Here is a 20005-nt window from a genome sequence, read left to right on the forward strand (position 1 = left end):
AATGACATTAACACCAACGTATAGAATATCGTTCGTTCGCAAACAAAACGACAGAATTTTTCGTTTTTTTCAAACGGGATTTTTCGTTCACAATATCGATATCGGTCACTGATGGCTGGGCATTAACGAGGAGAATATCGGCCGATCCTTCGCTGAACGGAAATTTTTCGGCCGATTTTCTTATCGTGTATTCAGGCCATTAGATGAGAACTGGGAGAGCTGGGAAGCTGAAATGGAAACACAAACATAGTTATTTTCTGCCTGTAAACTACTTATCTCCCAATGTAATTCCCCATGTAATGGAGATAAAAAGGCAGACATGTTTGAAGTCCAGCCTGGGTGGCCCTGGGTAGCCCTCTATTGATACAGTGGAGGAATGACTGTAGACCTCCAGAGACCCCATGTATGTAATTCACAGGATCACTAGGTAAAAAAAAAAAAGGGAAACGCCCACAAAAGGAAAACTACTGCAGCCTCCATGTTTTAGGATTGGTAAGCTGCAATATATCACATTTTTGTTTTGTGTATTAAATGCACTTAACATAGAGCTTTGCCAATAACCTGCCCTACCCAACCAAATTGCTATTTGGAAATAAAGAACAAGGTCATTACTTTACTCAATCTTCTCTTCTGCCAGCATGCAGAAAGATTTACAGCACAATTAACTGCAGTCAAGTCTGATTGGCTGAGTACTGGCTCTCCCTTACATGGCCTGTTCTGCAGGGGATTACAGGAAGCTAATATAAAGCCAGATACTCATACTAGCAGTATATAAAGATAAATGTAACCTTTTAATATCTATATAGATGGAATCAATAATAATCTTTTACTATTGCCTGAAGTCCTGCTCTAGGTACAGTTTTATCTCGCAGTGATGCCTGGCCAGTGAGAGGTTAATGAATGGCCATTGATGTTATTCCTCAACATGTGAGATCAACGTTGCTTATTGCTCTGATGTTCAGGCTGAGTCACAGCTGCATGTGATGTGGTTTACAGTCTCTGCGGAGTAATACCGGGGATCACATTGCACTCAGCACATGGAAACTGCTCTGCAGGACACAAATTTGAGTTTAGAAGTTCCCTAAAGAGCGGACAAGGTTATTTACACTTTTAGAAGTGCTTTAGATGGAATGTTCTATTCTAGATCTTGTTTTATTATCTCAGAATTGCTGCTGTTCATCCACAGGGATGTAGAGAAGTGGCCCCTCCTGAAGGATGGAAAATCAAACATTTGACAGCTGTCGCTGAAACAGGAGGTGGCAGAAATCTTCCACTGGGGACACCTGTTTGGCAAATCTAAGAGAATATTTCCCCACATTATAGAGAGATTTCCTCCCGTTTCATGTTACATCTGCATGATAGGAAATGAAAGGCGAATCTGCCTAAGGAGATATATCCAAAAAAAAAAAAAAAAAACTGCCAGGTGTTTTATCTATTCTATATTCTATGTAGTTCAGGTAAGGTCCTCTGTGTTAGCAGGATCATCCGCTCCAATCACTGCCAGCACTTGGGAAATGTGGCAGAATACATTATAAGCTACATTTATGAAGAAATTTGTTGAATGTTTTGTAACAGAAAGTAGAAAATATTAGTTTTTTTTTTTCGTTTTATATAATAAAAAATACCAAACCGAGTGGTGACCACATACCATCCAAAGAAAGCTCTATTTGTGTGAAAAAAATTATATACATTTAAAGTCGAAGTTTAGGCAAAAACTAACTAACTTTAATCCTACTCTATGATACATTCTAAGACTAATATATCTAACCCTATAAAGCAAAAATCGCTGTAGTTACCTGTTCTGCAGCCTCTCCAGTCCGGTTCAATGCTGAGCTGTCAGCGGCACCTTAACTGTGTGAGAGTGTGCAGGAGAAGCAGCCGACGATGGGAGCCCCAAAGAAACTCTATGGGTGATGCCATTTCCCCAGAATTAGTTTTTGCCTAAACTTTATTTGCGTACAGCGTTGCATGACCAAGCAATTGCCAGTTAAAGTAGTGCAGTGCTGAATAGCAAAAAATGGTCTGGTCATGAAGGGGGTAAAACCTTCCAGAGGTCAAGTGGTTAATTTGATTCCTATTCCTGCACAAAAGGGCAAAAAGTATCTGTGGGGGAAAAATAGTGTGATAATATGCTCACCTTTCCCTGTCTTTCGTAGTTTGAGGAGTGACAACCATTGGCGTCACTCTGGGGGTGGGGACTACACCAGGGTGACAGCTGCCAGAGGGGTGACACCCAGGTCTGGCCACTGCATTGCCTCTGCCGCTCACTAAGTCAGCAGAGCAAAGAGCAGGAGGCAGAATGAGAACACGGGAGAGAGACACAGCAGTGCTGAATAGACAAAAGGAGTTGCTGGAGTTAATTTTCCATGTTAACCAGCAGGTAATTGGTTGCTAGTTGGTCCTAGCAACCAATCACCATCTTGTTAATGAGAAAAGTTAACTCCGGCAGCTCCCGCTGTCTATTCAGCACTACTACTGTGTCACTCTCCCGTGTTTTCATTCTGCCTCCTGCTGCTTGCTCCGCTCTGTTGTGTCTCCCGCTCTGCAGGCCCAAGTAAGGTAGGAAGGGGCAGAGCTGCATGGGGGGGGGGGGGATGGGGGCTGAGTAATGTAAAGGGGTCTGGAGCTGCAGGGGCTGTGTAATGTAAAGGGGTCAAGAAGTGCAGGCTGTGTATTGTAAAGGGAACCAGAGGTGCGGGGCTGTGTAATGACTTAAATCTGTCCAAACAAAAGTCTAGCAGACATCCCAGGTATGATAAAGTTTGAAACACAGAATCATACATTTTAATATAATAATAATAAATTTCATCAAATTCTTCATTGTTTTTGAAGTGGAGATATTTTATTATGAGGGAGAATCTGTGCTCTGACATGACCGTGCCAAAGAATGAAGTGGCAAGTAATGTATTGGTTGTCCAATACCCCTTCTGCAGGGGTTTCCCCACCACTCCCTGAAGAATTATTAGGCCCAGAAATTTCCAAATGTGATCTTTGGTCACTGGTTCCCACTTTCTGCATCTTGAAAACTTCTGATGCGTAGCCAATTGTTGCTCTTTGTACCGGTTTGTCTGGGTAACTATTTTTCCAATAACCTCATCGGTCAGAAATAATTGTAGGTGTGCCAAGGGGTTGTCATGGTCAACATCAACTTTCATACCAGGTGCTCCAGTAAATGGGAATCTTGGGGGCTCTGCCTGGTCTGTACCGCAGTCAATAGAGCACCATGTTCTCACATCGCTGAGCTGAGTCGCAGAATCGTCGATGTCGTCACTTTCAGTACCTGATGACGAATTTTCCCACTAATCACTATCGCTCAGTTCTTCAAATAATTCCCATTCACTGTTGCTGTTTTCCAGTTCTTCCAAAAGTGCTTTTGAGCTAAAAGAACGCTTTTTGGGCACCATGGACATTCTCAATTTTCCAGGTACAAAGAACCGCAAAAAGTACAGGCAGAGCATTGGAAAAGCCACTAGGTGAAAACCTGCAGTGTAATGGCCTGATACAAAGTTGTAATCCTAACAGATTACACTGTATCATGTCATTTGTTTTATTTATTTTTTGAATCTCCCGCCGGTTCCACGCCCCTGCGCCCTCAGGGAAGGGAACCAGAAGACAGGTGACAGCATCGGCCGGATCACACAGCAAGGACAGCGGGAGGATGGCAGGGGATCACAGTGAAAGGTAAGTTTGATTGTGGGGTAATCCTGAGTGTTGCTCGGGGTTACCGCTTTTGGCACTGTATATTAACCCTGAGCCACACTCGGGAATACTGCCAGGGAGGTTAAAGGAAAATTGGACGTTGTGTTCACATACAATAAAAATTTTATAGACTTCACATTCAGCTTTTGTCGTACGAAAATTCGTAATCGGCTGTGGAAAGCACCATACTAACAATCTCAAAAATTGGCAGATCATTAGTCGGATGAAATTTTACTTCCGATTTTCTTATCGTGTGTTTTGGGCTTTTACAGTTTGATTTCTTTAGAAAACAGCCATAGTCTGAGTAACAAAGCCTGACCCCTGCCATCATGCTGCAGAGAAGGGCCCCTGCTTTCTGTATGAAAGCAGTGATCTCTCTGCATAGGTCCAACAGGCCACCTAGTGAATCAGACCCATAGCTGTGCATTCAGCTTATGTTTCCTGCTGACTGGAGAGTTCTAGCTGTTACTTAACAGGGTATGTGTCAGATCTCTGCAGAGAGACCACTGCTTCCTCACAGAAAGCAAAGGTCCTTCTCTGCAGCATGCTGGCAAGGATCAGCTTTTCTACTCTGGCTGTGACCACTTTCTATGGAAAACAAACTCTATACACCTTTCATTTTAATGCCCTCGGAATGTATTAAAAAAAAAAAAAATGGGGGGGGGGCGATGTGTTGAAACACCGGAATACTTTCTCTACAATGCCTCAGCTAAATTTATGTAGGTCAGCCTAACCAAACCAATACATGCAAAAAATGTCCCACAAGGTCGTGGGGAAAAAAGAGGTTATATGGCCAGGTCACTATATAGGCAGAGAGGCAAATGAATGATTCAGTGTATTTAATAATCCTGTATTAAAAAGATGTAGCAATGCATGGACATGCAGGTATCATAGATATATATCAATACTATGTGCAGTGACATTTAACAAAGAAGATGAGACATATACACAGGTAATTGCTACAACTGGCCGGTGGGTTTTGATCTGTTGACAGGGATACAAAATATCCACAGCTGCTGCTGTATGATTGCCTTTATTAAGGAAAAATTCCCTAGCAAAAAAAAGTCCCCCTGGAAGCTCGGACACCAAAGAGAAGTCCATATATTTATGAAAATGTGTCAAAGCAGCAAGGAACTAAAAGAGAACATGGCACCAAAACACCATTGATGCAAATACTGGAAGGATTGTTCATTGACAAAGTTACACAGTATGTACGCAGGCAGACTGTTGCACAATTGAGGTGAGGTTTTCAGAATGCCGTATGTTAATGTAGCAGTGTGATGATTGCTAACTGGTAACAAACAGCTGTAAACTAAATAAAGTGCATATTATTGATGGTTATCAAGTATTTGAAAATCTTCATGGCGGTCAATGAACGTCAGGTTGTACACTGTGTTGGGAGTTGGATACTGGTTAGTAATGAACTGATGATTTCCTATTTGTATCCTGGAGTATCTCTGATACTAATCCCTTTGTGACAGTGTATCGCTGTAAGAGCCGGTTCACACTATTACGACTTGCCAAGCGACTTGGTCAGCCTGGCAAGTCGCGCACTGTCGGGTCCATTGAGTAGTACAGGACCGGTTCTAATAGGAGCGACACAAGTCGCTCCGACTTAGAAAAAGGGTCCTGTACTACTTTGGGACGACCTGGAGGCGACTTGCATAAGCATTCATTATATGAAGTCCATGCAAGTCACGCCGAAGTCGCGGTGCACGCGACTTCACAGGTTGCCCCCGAAGTTGGAGCGACCTAATGTGATTGGGGGCTGAGGGTTACTGTGTCAGCAATGGATATATTGATGCAACACTGTTACTGTTTCTGTATAACGGGCAGGGGAAGCATGTGGAGGCTGATGGTAACTGGAAAGTGCCTGGCCGTGCAATATACTGGAGTCAAGTGTGACAATAACAGGAGTTGAAACAAATAGTTCATCCTCTTGCATGGCGCTCCATTACCTTACAGCCGCTTCATAATGCTGATCCCTCAAATTGCTCCTTAATGGAGGTGAAGTCTCCTTAAAGCGGAGTTCCGGCCTCAAATACCTTTTTTAACTAAAAATACCCCTATAATACTAATCCATCGCCCTTTACAGAACTGCTATTCTCATACTTACAAGGAGTACAGTATTGGATTTTAGTCAAAATTTTACTTTAAAAACGCTGTCTGGGCGTGGCCATCTTGGATGTGGGCATCTGAAGCCGCAGTGTATTCTGCTGTGTCCTTCCTGATTTCAGGGAATGTTCTGGGAGTTCTTCCTGATTCCAGCCTCCTGGGAGTGATGACAAACAGCTCCCAGGATACAATGCAAAGGCGGAAGTGATGTCGGTGGCCGTGGCCACAGAGGGGGGAGAAGGAGGAAGTACAATCAAAAATGTCCTGAAAATAAGGTAAGGGACCCCCGAAAAAAATGCCCAATTGTTGATCAGCATAGCGAGCACTCCAGGAATCACTAAAGTTGCAAAATAGTCCGGAGCTCTGCTTTAAGTGCTGCATCATGCTTGCACCCCTTGAAAGAATGCCTGTTGTGTTGTCCGCTGTAAATTCCTTCCTGGGAAGCTCAAAGGCTTATGTTGGGACCTCGCTCAGTGTCCGCCATTCATCGGGGGTTCTTAGAGAAGACACCGCCGCTAGTGACGTCAATGTGTTTGGCGTTTGAATGGCGTAGCTTCGTCTGGACCATTCTTTTTTGCCTGGGAATTTTTCCTTAATAAAGGCAATCTTACAGCAGCAGCTGTGGATATTTTTTATCCCTGTCAACAGATCAAAACCCACACCGGCCGGTTGTAGCAATTACCTGTGTATATGTTTGTTTTGTCTCATCGTCTTTGTTAAATGTCACTGCATATAGTATTGATATATATCTGATACCTGCATGTCCATGTATTGGTACATCTTTTTAATATATGATTATTAAATACACAAAATCATTCATTTGTCTCTCTGCCTATTTTGTGATCTGGCCATATAACCTCTTTTTTCTCCATGACCTTGTGGGACACTCGGAATGTATTTAGCTGATTTAACTGACAGTTAATTTGGGCTTTAAATGTGATTCAGTATTTTGTCTTCATTGAATTAAGCTCTTATTAGATTTCCCAAAAGTGTTTGTTCGCTTTGGTATCTGTTTTTTATTATTTGCTTTGCTGTTTTTCCTGCTCTGCATCAATTAAAGTTGTCATTTATTTTCTCCAGCCGGTGATGAATAATGACAAGCATTGCTTTGAGTGTTATGGATATGACATCATAATAGATGACAGATTAAAGCCGTGGTTAATCGAGGTGAGTGAGTTTTTTAGATTTTGCGTGATTGAGACCTTTGCAGTTCATTAAATGGGAGTTAGCATAGCTCGATCATTTAATATTAGCACAGACCAATAAGTGCCGGTTCACACTTGTGCGATGCGAGAAGGCTGCGAATATGCAGCCTTTTCCCGCATCGCATCCGCACATCTGGCAGTTCACACTGCCATATGCGATACGCAGGGGGTGTCAATTAAATGTTAATGACGCCCCCAGTTTGATCGCATATCGCAGTGCGATCTGACAGTTTGCACAGGATCGGATCGCACAAGTGTGAACCACTGTGCGATCCGATCCTGATGCAGCTGAAAAAATGCCTCCTGTGCGTCTTTGGTGCGGGTGCAGTGTGAATTTCAGCCATACAAAGTGTATGGCTGAATTCGCATCCGCACAGGAGATTGCATGTAATGAAGGAGCAGTGCGCTCCGAATTACATGCGATCACCGCAGCCGCACATATGTGAACCGGCACTCAGGGTACATGTAACAAATCACATAAGACTTGTTTTACAAAATGATCAGAGTTTTTATTTTAGACATGTGACTGTAATTTTCAAATCTCTGTGGATTTAATGTCTCTCAATCCTCGGTTTCTGCTTAGTAAACTGACACTTTAATAAAAAAAAAAATATATATATATATATATATATATATATATATATATATATATATATATATATATTTGCCTTAAATAAAACAATTGCTACCCAAGCTCTTTCATGTGACTTAAAAGAGAAGTTTTTTTTTTTTTTTTAATCCTACTTGCGTACGTGAATGCAGCATTGGTCCAACTCTGCATCTGTCCCCTGCCGGCTCTAAGACTGAGAGCCGAGCGATCAAAGCTGATCGCTCGGTTCTCAGTGCTCCGTGAGCAGAGAACTGGTGACTGTCAGTCATCGGCTCTCTCCTCTGCCAGTGTATATGTTAAGGTGTATGTAAGTGTATAAGCACTTTATTTTGTTTTGGATCTAGTACTAAGGATTAAATTACATCTAAGGGCTCCTGTATGACAGTCTAAATAAGTCCCAAATCCAGTTATTATAGGGTCTGTGCATAAAAACATTGCTGTGCAGATGCACAAGAAAAGATCACTAAATGGTTTGTAATATAATTATCTCCTACAACCATCAGCTGCATCATCTTACCATAATGTGGCATTTTTCTAAAATACCTCATTCAAAAAAAAAAAGAAAATAAATAGGCAAAACTTTTTTTTTTTCATTTTGAATAGAGTAAGGGAGGGTTATAACCCCTGTAAGGTTTATTTTTGCCATCTCTGTCCAACTGGGAAGATTTCCCTTCACTCCCTGTCCCATAGCCAAACAGGAATTGAGAGGAAATCCCTGCAAATTAAGGGAATTTCTTGGGGACCCCCCCAGGTCACTAGAAGTGGTGTCCCCACTGGAAGATTTCCCCTCTATTACTTTTCTGAGGACAACCCAAATTTTTGTTTTTTTCTTTTGCTTTCAGTGATAATGACAGGGCAAATAGAGAGGGTGAATCTCCCTAACTGGGACACACAGAGCAATAAAAGCTGACTTGTTCTAATCCATCTCCCCTCTATCCAATACAAAAAAAAAAAAAAGGTTTTGCCTTTAGTTTACTTTAAGACATCCGTAAGGTCGAATTTGTAATACATGGACCCCTTATGGCGCTTTTCCACTGCATGGAACCGTACCGGTTCGGCACGCTTTTGTGCTTTTCCACTGCGGTACCGCATGGTATAGGGTCGGAACGGTTCGGTACGGTACGGTATAGGTTTGCTTTTCCACTGCATGGAACCGAACGGTACGGTACGGTACGGCTCTGAAAAAACAGTACCTACTCGATTGTGGTTCCAACAGGTACCAAACTGGTACCATATCCCACAATCCTTTGCATGCAGTCACTACTAGCCACTGATTGGTCAGAGAATCCCACCCACCCCGTTGTTATCCCACCCACTTAACTTTAGTACTACTTTAGTGGAAAAGCAAACCTATACCGTACCGTACCGAACCGTTCGACACTATACCATGCGGTACCAGCAGTGGAAAAGCAAACCGGGCCAAGCAGGGCCGAGTAGAGCCGAGCCGGTACTAGCCGGTACTTGCAGTGGAAAAGTGCCATTAGTGATGCACAAACCTCATAAAGTACACCTAAAATCTTCCTTTACCTTCCCTGACTGAGCCAAATCCTCCTCCACTTGTATCTCCCATGCTCCCCCTACCAGACACTGCAGCTCACAGTGGGAGGATTTAGGCAACAGAGGCAGTTCTGTGAAATCAAAAAGCAGTAGGTGGGACTAGGTGTAGCCAGCTACATGATTGTGAATCCAGAGTGCCAGTCCTGATCGTTGCGCCCCGGCTATATATTCCCTTCCCACTCTAATGTAAGCAGATACAGCCTACATGGAGAGCAACAACTGGGCTCTGAATTTAGGAGCAATGCAGCGTCATTGCCACCCCATCACAGGAAGTGGCATTAGGTGGCCTTTACTGGCAGGATCAACAAGTATCTGTGGGACATTGCAGGAGGCCTAACTGTAGATGTATTTACAGCTAGGTGCTGCAGAATGTATTTTTTTCTTTAATGGAAAGCATCAATACAATTTTAAAACCCCTGTCAGTTTATTTTTGGCTGCTGCTGTTTTGTTGGCAAGAATCCCCTTCCTTTTCATGTTCGAAAGATGCAGAAGGTAAGCGGAAACATCTGTAAAGAGAGGGGAATTCCCTCTTTAGACTAAAATACATAGAGCAGCGCTAATTAAACAAAAATCAAAACATGATATTGGCATATGATCATATAAAGTCCATATTTTTTTAAATCACAGGGAGTGTAGTTGAAGAATTTACATGTAATCACCACAAAGTGAATCAACACAAGATGAAGTGAAATCCCAGCCACCACACACTGACTCTTACCAGAGGATGGCGGGGATAGAGCAGCAAGCGGTTATGGGACCGCTAGAACCCTCTCATATCAGAATCTCCATAGGATATGCACAGCCTTAAAACTCTCCAGTCTCCAAATATACCAATGATATAGTACACAACGGATAACCAAATTCTCCTTGAGTAGTTATTGTACCTCATAGATCAGGGAGAAATTGAAAAGAAATAGGCCCATAGTGCGTTATCCTTTAAAACCAACTGTTAGGGTGCTGGTGGTAACCTGACGACAGAGCTAGGCCCCGATGTCCACTAGTGGGCGGAGCTTGGACGGAACCCCCAAGGTAAGTGACACAGGCTAGCCTGAGGTGCGGAGTCTAAGTATCCATCGGTTTTCGCCAGAGCCACTGGTGGTGAGGATGGACTTCGCTGCGTGTGGATACCAGGTCGCGGTCCTCAGGGTCGCCCCACCAAGGGAGAACCAATCAAGTCCGAAGGCAGGTAAACAGACAAGGGAGATCCGAGAGAATGGTCAAACAAGCCGGGGTCAGGACGGGCAGCAGACGAGCAGAGTCAGGAACAAGCCAAAAGGTCAACAGGAAATCAGCAGTAAACAGGTCACAGGTTCAGGAACAAAGGCAGGAGCTGAAGACGAGACGGCACTGAACCTGTGTGCTGATCCAGCTTAAATAGTGCTCTTTCTTGATGAGAAGGGTGGAGCCGGAATAGCCTGTGAGTTTTAACTCATGCTCTGCCAGAGCCTTCCTGACAGGTTCCTAACACCAACACTTTTATTAAAGGCTCATAGGGTATGCACTCACCCAGATACAGAAATAAAGGCAGGTAATAGACATCAAGGACGCAGTTTGGCAGCAATGTTGTTTCCTATGGACAACCAAAAAAATGGCCAACCTCGGAATTTCTGGGTGTGATGCAATGACATTCGGCTAGCTCCTCCCGACGGGTTTCGTCTTTAGACTAGTGTCCTCTTTGGCAGGTTTACCCCACACGTCTTGCTCTGGTGTCAAATTTTGCCTTTCCTCTTTACGCTCTGTTTTAGTGACCGTATTCGTCAGAATAAGTAGAGGGGTAAATCTACCTAGCGGGCACACAGACCGCAATAAAAACTTGGCAGAGTTTCTAACCCATCCCCACTTCATCCAAAACCAAATAAATAGTTCTGGCTTTACATAGCCAGTTAAATGTCTTCATTTTATTATTGCATGCTGTGTGTCACACCCCCCACCTTCCTTTACTTTAATTTTACACACAAAGTTAATATGTAGAAGTTCCTTTACCTTGAAACCCACAAAGCTGTTGAGAGGTTTTGGTAAATTTTTGTGTTCTTTCTGCATTAAACAGGTCAATGCCTCTCCATCTCTGACGTCCAGTACAGCCAATGACCGCATTTTGAAGTACAATCTCATCAACGACACTCTTAATATAGTTGTTCCGAACGGAGAGATCCCAGACTTCAAATGGAATAAAGTGCCCCCCAAAGAGGCTCTTGGAAGCTATGAAGTCTTGTAAGTTGTGATGGTCATACGGGGGGGAGAATCATTACTGGTCCTGAATGGGCAAATGCAATACTGCCCCGTACACTTAATGCTGTTAGCCCTTTCATTTTCATGTCCTCCTTCACTACTGTTCTATTCAATTTCTGTATGAACAAGTTCTAGAAGCTTCAGTGCATATGCCACATGTGAAGTACCCACACTTGTTATGGATCTGTCCTGTTCTAAGCAGGAGTGCCTGTGAGGGTAGCATTGCAAAGTAAAGAGGTGGCAGGGTCAGTTCCAGCAGATGCTTTAGCTTGCATTCAGTTTAGAGTGGTGCAGAGTTACACTGGTTGTAAACCCCATTCATGCTAAGCACATATATCTGTAATGTTTACTTATCTCTCTCCAAAGCTGTAAGTGTAATTTCTCTCTGGTTCTAAATTCCTCTGTTATCAGGATGAGTTACTTCGGACAAGTTCTCCGACACATGAGATAGCATGAGCTCAAAATTTGTGTCTAGGAGGGAGCTCAGAGGGGGGTAAGCAGGGAGCTTGTTTATTCAGAATACACCTCTGCATGTTCCTTTGTGCCTCCGCCTATGTGGAGGGGGGGTTGGGTGTCCCTTTGCTCCAATCAGCTCTCATACAGTGTAAGTCCAATCTCTCCAGCCACCCCTATGTACTGCTGAAAGAGGAAACAAGATTTTTAACACAATCTGCACTTTTCAAATAGTAAAGAAAGGGGAAGACTGCAGATACACAAGCCAAACTTGTGTAGGATGATTTGTTTCATCTCTGTGTATTATCTGATGCTATGATCTTCACTTTACAACCACTTTAAAGCATTTGTTACCCCAACACTTCATATTCCTAATATGTGCCTGCTGTACTATGTACATGTATGAGAAAGTATCCTGTTCTTTTTGTATGGCTTCCTTTATGTGAAATCCCTGGCGTTCCCCTTTGTTTTCTAAAAAAACTGACCACACTAGGCAGGAGAGCACATCGTGGTCAGTTCTCTAGCTATGCTGGGAACTCAGCGTACATTCCTCCAATGATCTGACTTGTCCTGACACATCCCCACTGTACAGCCATTCACTGGGAATCTCAGTGTGCTGCTGCTACTTCTCCTCCCCCCCAGCTTTTATGCAGCTGAGAACAAAGGGAATGTGATCACTTCTAAAATAAAAAAGGGAAAAAAGTATTTATATTGGTTTTTTGATATCTACACAAAAATGTTTTGCCTTTCATTTACATTTTAAACTGAATGGGCTGTTTTACAAGGTGATTGTTTGCATTCACTTTAAGTAAAAACTATACTAGGCGGTGCTTATTTGTGTTCAGCTTTCTGCATTGGGGGGGGGGGGGTTAAGCAGTCTTATGGCACCCAAAAGTTTGACAATTTAAAGCAGAGTTCTGGTCCTCAAGTTTTTTTGGTCCACTTTATATGCAATCTTTAGATAGTGTTATTAATTTAGTCCTTTTTATTTATGTTTGAATTTAATAAAAGTACCTGGATATCGGAAGCTGGCAGGGTCCATCTCCACTGTGGGCATCTGAAGCCCTTTTGTATCTATTTCCGGCAATCAGTGCAGGTGGCTACCTAGCATGCACCTCCCGATCTAGCGCCTGCATCGCTCCTTCCTCCTGACAGTACAGTGCCCGCATCACCTATTTAGTGCCCACATCACTTCTTGCTTTAAAATACCGCTGTTGTTTGGAACTGAGTGGCTCTACTTCCTACCTGTAGATGCTTCTTGTTGAAAATGGCGCCAAACTCCTCCCGTTTGTGTAATTTCCTGACGGGAAATAACGCAAGATTTTGGCATTAGGCGACTCCCATAGATTCCTGGGATACATGACGCCGATATCCCAGGTGTCCATGGAAAGCGCTTAATGAAGTAATTGCCTAGGCGGCTGGAGCAGGAAGTGCTTCACAAAATCAAGAATTACAGGTATTTAGAAAAAAAATGTAATAAAAATAGTTACCATTTAAAAGCGAATGGAGGATGGGGATTGTATTAAGAGCAAGTGAAAAAAAATGAGTGGAACGCTTTAAGGCAGGGGTCTTCAAACTATGGCCCTCCAGTTGTTCAGGAAATACAATTCCCATCATGCCTAGTCATGTCTGTGAATGTCAGAGTTTTCCAATGCCTCATGGGATATGTAGTTCCGCAACAGCTGGAGGGCCGTAGTTTGAGGATCCCTGCTTTAAGGTATTGGATAAGAGACAAACATTTTCTTTATATTTAAATAACAAGGCAGACCCAAAATGTAACCTCAGCTGGAGGAGAGAATCACAGCTCTGACCCTGACTTTCAGGACCCTTTGGCAGGTGGTCACATAACTGGCTGGATTGTGTGAGCTGCAGTTTTTCCACATTAAATTATTTCAGGGGTTCTCTTTTTGTAACTGAATTAAAGTTAGTAGGATGGGTAAGCGTGCTAGGCTGTTATTTTACTTTAGGTAAATTCTGTTTATCTTGAGTATTAAAAAGCTATTCTTTATGTTCTTTTTAATCCGGTAAATAAGAAATTCTGAATATGAGTATTTTACAACTGCCCCTTTTAGCCAGCTGCTGGTACACTGCATAGAAGCTCTGCTTTACAGCTGTTGTGCTAAAAATAGATCTTCATGACTCAGAGGAGGGTCACACCCATCCCTCCTTTCTTAGCAGATGTAGGAACTCCTAGAGGTCCATTTATAAAGGTGCAATGCAGTAAGATCTAACTGTGGCTATACCACTGCTTAATAATTACTGGAGCATTATAAAGATTAACATTTTATTCTGCTTGCTTTGGGACTCTGAAGCAAGTGGAACGCCATTCATTTCAATGAACAGAGTGAAAAAAGCTAGGAAGTGGAGAGCTCTGATGAGTCGTGTCACCGACCTCTCCTCCAATCACAAAGTTCTCTCTGCAGCAATATTCAGAAAATTATGTGGAATACATGTTACAATCTATGGCCTGCATTTTATGAATGACATGTAGAATGTAGGTGTGGCATAAACACTGCGGTGTACAGCAGATGGCGGGATCTGATCTCTGCTCTGCATATGCCCCTTATTTGATGCTGCATTAAGTAAAACTAACCCTAAACCACAAAATATAATATATTGCAGCTTACCAGTCCTTAGATATGGTGGCTGCATTTGTTTTCATTTTTAGGCCTTTATTCTATATCCTGGGAGTAGCGCATTTCCTGTCCCTTCATATCTACACTCTTTTCTCCACTGTATCACTGGAGGGGAGTCCTTGTTGTCACCCCGGTGGGTGTCAAACTTGTCTGCCTTTGTTCATCTCCATTACATAGGGAATGAGGAGATAAGGATGTTTTTGATTTCTGTTTAGTTCACAGGAAGTAACAAAGACACTGCATCCCTGCCAAGACCAACAGGTATTTTCTGTAGTTGCTGAAAATGTTCTTAGCCTAAAAAAAGAAAATGAAGAAATGCAGCCATTACATCTAAGGACTAGCAAAATATTACATTTTTTTTATTTTTGGTTTAGCTATCCTTTAAAGATTTTTTTCTATCAATAAATAAAAAGTGATATTCATTTATACACCTAAAAATATACCACAGCTCGCCAGCTGCCAGAGGCCGGACAGTGAGACATTAAAGGGGAATTCCTTTCCTAACCATAACTATTCCTAAAAACGAACCATTACCCCTCCTTCTGTCTATTCTGTCTACCCTTTGTAAAAAAAAAAAAAAAAAAAAAAGTGTTTTCTCTTTAATTGACTAACACAGCTCTCCAGGATTCTTAACCATTGGGTTATACTGCCCCCTACAGGAGTAGGACACTAGTCAGATAAAATAACTTGGCTACCCCTATGGGCAGTCCTTGGTTGTATACTCCCCCTCTCTGCTATAGGTCTTCAATTTTTTTCTGCCTATCCAGGAGTAAGAACCTAGTTCCCTGCTGGGATCTCTGGTCCTGGCAATTTTTTCCTTTTTAAATGGCTTTTTTTCTCCCGTTTTTTTGTCCTGTGAGATCTACAATCAACTGCCGGACTGGGCGATGGGCTGGATAATCTAGATCCAGTGGTCACCCCAGTCTGGCCAGCGAGTGCGCGCAGACCACAGCTCCACGCTAGGTCGGCTGCGACATAGCCCCACTGAACGGGGGCTGGACTGCGAGTTTAAAGGCGTTGCAAGGTCGCATACGACCCGGTCTCAGCCTGAGTCGCAGCGTTCCTCCTGTCCAACAGCCCCCCATTTCGATGGCGAGGAGGTTCTGTAGCTGTCCCCCTCTTCCCCTGGAGGGTTTTGGGGTGGATGTAGGCCCCTCCCTGGGTTCCCCTCCTTCCCATCAGACTCCCCTGAATACTGTTGGTACCTGTGGGTCATCTAGTCATCTTTCCTTTCAATGTGCGTCTGTCCCCATACCGACTGCAAGCTCTCTTTAGAGCGGTACAAGACCTGCTGCTTTAGGGTTTTTATTCAAACCTGTTCACGGTCCCAAAGAAAGAGGGCAAGGTACGTCTGATTCTGGACCTCAAGGCCCTGAACTGTTTTGTGAGGGTACAGAAATTCAGTCCATTCACACTGTAGTGGCATTCCTACATCAGGGGAATTTCTTGCCTCTATCGACTTCAAAGATGCTTACTTGCACATTCCAATATATTCTGGATACCAGCGCTTTCTTCGTTTTGCTGTAGGAGAGGAGCATTATCAATTTGTGGCGTTACCCTTTGGTCTTGCCTCCGCTCCTCGGGTCTTCACGGAAGTGTTGGCCCCGTTTCTGACGTTGCTACGTCAGCAGGGGATTGCAGTACTGGGCTATCTGGATGACCTTCTTTTGCAAGCGGAGTCCTCTGCTGCATTGATGGACGACGTGGAGATCACTATACAGACCCTGAGGGAGGTCAGTTGGCTTCTGAATTACCAGAAGTCTGCTTTGCTTCCATTCAGAAAATTGGATTATCTGGGTCTGACTCTGGATTCAGCTCTAGCCAGAGTGTTCCTCCCTCTGGATAAACTCCAGCAGATGATCATCCCTCCATACTTGCAAGCGGGTGCTGGGCCTGATGGTATCTACCTTCAAGGTTGTTCCGTTTGCACAGTTTCATACAAGGTGCCTGCAAAGGGAGATCTTTGTAAAATGGTTCAAGTGTCTGAGGTCTCTGGATAATCCGATCTGGCTGAGCTGGGAAACCAAATGGTCTCTGGTCTGGTTGCTTCACTCTCTGGCTCTTCGACAGGACAAATCTTTTCTCCCCTTGTATTGGACAGTGGTCACCATCGATGCCAGTCTGTCCGGGAGGTGAGGTGTCCTGGGTCTGAGCTCTGCTCAGGGTGTTTGGACACTGGAAGAGTCCAGACTGACAATCAATGTCTTGGAACTCCGGGGGGCGATCAGGCTGTGCCTGGATCACTGGATGGATCAAATCGGGGGGCTTCCAGTGCGCATTCAGTGGGACAATGCCACCGCAGTGGCTTATGTCAATCACCAGGGTGGAATAAAAAGTGTATTGGCAGCCCTGGAAGTAGCCGGCACTCTCTGGTTTGCAAAATGCTTCATTCCAGCTCTCTCAGCCGTACACATTCGGCTCAAAATAAAGGTACTGAGGTTTGTGGCATGGTCTCGGGATTGTCTGGCGGATGCCACAGACACTCTGGTGGCCCCGTAGGGCCAGTATCGTCTGATTTATGTTTTCCCTCCTCTCAAGCTTCTGCCATGGCTCTTGGGCAGAATAAAGGCAGAGGGGATTCCAGTCATTCTAGTGGTCCCAGACTGGCCTCGCCAGTCTTGGTACACCGACCTGGTGCAGCCTGTTGCCGATGTCCCTTGAAGAATGCCTCTCAGGGAGGTTCCCTTGTCCCAAGGGCCAATCTTCCATCCTGATTTACAGTTGCTGGCTTTGACAGCCTGGCTGTTGAAAGCTAGGTGCTGAAGGATAGAGGTTTGCCTGGGTCGGTGATTCCGACACTGATGAAGGCTAGGAAGTCTACTTCTAGGAACATCTGCCATCATCCGTGGAAAGCTTACATTTCATGGAGTGAGTCGATTGGTGTTCGCCCTCATTCTTTTTCAAAGGCTCGGATTTTGACCTTCCTTTTAACGGGGTTTGTAAGAATTGGCCTTCAGTACTATCAAGGGCCAGGTGTCAGCCTTGGCAGTCTTCTTTCATCGACCCCTGGACACACTCCCTGGTGTGTACCTTTTATTCAACGGGATTGACATCTGACTCCACAGGAGCGGTCTTCTCTACCGTCCTAGGATCTGAACATGGTGCTTTCAGTTCTCCAGAAGCCTCCCTTTGAAAATCATAGGGAGATTCCCCTGCTTATGTTGTCCCAGAAGGTGGCTTTTTTGGTGGCTATCACCTCTGCTCGCAGGGTGTCGGAACTGGCGGCGTTATCTTGTCGTACCCCTTACTTGGTGGCCCACAAAGATTCTTCTCCCATGTCCATCGTTCCTTTCTAAGGTAGTCTCTGATTTCCATTTGAATGAAGACATCGTGTTGCCTTCCCTGTGTCCCAGGCCGAAACATCCTAAGGAATTTGCGTTGCATGCCCTGGATGTGATTCGGGCGATTCGGGTGTATCTGGCAGCTACGGAGTAATTTCAGAGGTCAGACTCACTATTTGTGATCACGAATGGTCCAAGAAAAAGGCTGTCCACTTCTTCTGCGACCATTTCAAGATGGATCAGACAGACGGTCACTCAGGCCCATACGATCAGGAGTCAGGTCCCTCCTTTCCCTGTCACGGTGCGCTACACCCGAGCGCTTAGTGCTTCTTGGGCCTTCCCTCATCAGGCATCAGTGGCGCAGGTTAGCAAGGCGGCTGCTTGGTCGTGGGTGCACACCTTCACTAAATTCTACAAAGTGGATGTGTTGGCATCTGCGGATGCTTCCTTTGGCCGCAAAGTTTTGCAGGATGGTGTTTCCAGTTCGAGGGTGTATTGTTCAGGTTGGGCTCCGATTTTTTTTTTTGAGCTCCTGTTACCTTGATGGCTATCCTTGGGAATTTTTTTTGTCCCACCCCTCATGTTTGGCCCTGCTTTGAGACATCCGAATGGTTCAGAATCCTGGAGAGCTGTGTCCATCAATGAACGAACGAGAAAATGGGATTTATGACTTACCGTAAAGTCTATTTCTCTGCGTTCATTGAGGGACACGGCACCCACCCCTCTATGGAGTTGTAAAAATTCTGACACTGCTTGTTACAAAACTGAAGACCTATAGCAGAGAGGGGGGTGTATACCACCAAGGACTGCCCATAGACGTAGCCAAGTTCTTTTCTCTATCGCTCATTGACAGACGTAGTCTTCTTGATTCTCAAGAGCTGGGTTATGTTGTCTCCGCAGGAGTAGGACTAGGCAGAATGACAAAACGTTCTGGCTCCACCCTAGGGGGCAGTCCCTGAGGGTATATCCTCCCTCTCTCTGCTACAGGGAATCAGTTTTTTTCTGTCTAGTCAGGAGTAAGGACCTAAGTTCCTTGCTGGGATCTTTTGGTCCTGGCAAGACTTTTTTTCTTTAAGAAAAAGACATTTTTTAGGTAGTTTTCTCCAGTGTTTTTTTCCTGTGAGATCTTCAAGCAAAAATGCCGGACTGGGCGACACTTGTGGTCACCCCAGCCGGCCTACGAGCGCGTGCAGACCAGGCATTGCGCTTGGTCGGCCGCGACATATTCAAGTAAGTATGCGGGGCCGGGCGACGGGCTGGATGTGAGATCCAGTGGTCACCCCGGTTTCTGCCTAAAAACGCGTGCAGACCAGTGCGCTGAGTCGGCCGCGACGGAGTCCCAGTAAAGGGACTGACTTTGCGAGTTAAAAGCTCGCTTGGACGCCAGGACCAGAGAGTCGAGGCGTCCACAAACCCCCACCTCGGTGGAGAGGGTATTATGAAGAGAGGGTGCCTGTCGGTTCGGTATGGTGAGTAAAACGTTCCCTTTTTTTCCTCATTTATGAGGCAGTATATATTATGGGCCCCTCCATATATGATCAGTATATATCTGACACTTACAAGTCCCCCTTGTAATACAGCATGTGTTTGTGGGAAGTGGACTTGGTTCAAGAGCTAACACTCTACCCAGCAGACTGTAACATTACAGCAAACATAGGAGGTATAATCCTACCTTATGTGCAGTGTATCTCTGTAGATCCATATGTCACCTCTCAGCAGAGTGCAGGTGGATGTGCTGGGAAGACGATATCGGCGGTCCGCCGCCATTTTGCCGTAGACCGAATGTATGTATGTCCTCAGGTCACGCCGGCCGCCATGTTTTTGGAGTCTTATGTCTCTTCTATGGGGGCGGCCATGTTTTGTGAGCCCAGCTTCCTCGTGGAGGGCTGGGAACGCCCGAAGGCGTACACAGGGGGCGGAGCCACGCCTTCTGCCCGGGAAAAAGCAAACAGCTCCTTCCAGTCTGTGTAAGACAGACGCTGGCTGCAGTTTGTTGGAAACTGCACTGCATCGGTTGGTGAGCCTTGGGGGTCCCTCTCTCTCTCTCTGGGATCGAGAAGCAGGTACTCTGAGGGGCGCTATTGCGCTAGGGGGAGACACACAAAAAAAAAAAAAAAAAAGAGTTTTTTTGTTTATTGCTGGCAAAAAGTGTCCTGTATTAACATGGACCCTGCCACTCATGTATCTCCTCCGGATCCCCTCGAGGGGTCTGCGGGATCC

At 44.6% G+C, this 20005-nt stretch overlaps 1 protein-coding gene across 1 annotated transcript in view; it reads left to right on the plus strand.

The window, feature by feature from the left end:
• The window catches only part of TTLL1 (TTL family tubulin polyglutamylase complex subunit L1), a 74307-nt gene that overhangs the window by 45551 nt on the left and 8751 nt on the right, over nt 1–20005 (plus strand). The window contains exons 7-8 of the mRNA XM_082256539.1: nt 6895–6981; nt 11234–11397. Coding sequence (XP_082112665.1) covers nt 6895–6981; nt 11234–11397 — 251 coding nt within the window. The remainder of the gene's footprint in view (nt 1–6894; nt 6982–11233; nt 11398–20005) is intronic.

This window comes from Pelophylax lessonae (assembly GCF_965119305.1).
Source record: "Pelophylax lessonae genome assembly, chromosome: 4".
Lineage (NCBI taxonomy): Eukaryota > Metazoa > Chordata > Amphibia > Anura > Ranidae > Pelophylax > Pelophylax lessonae.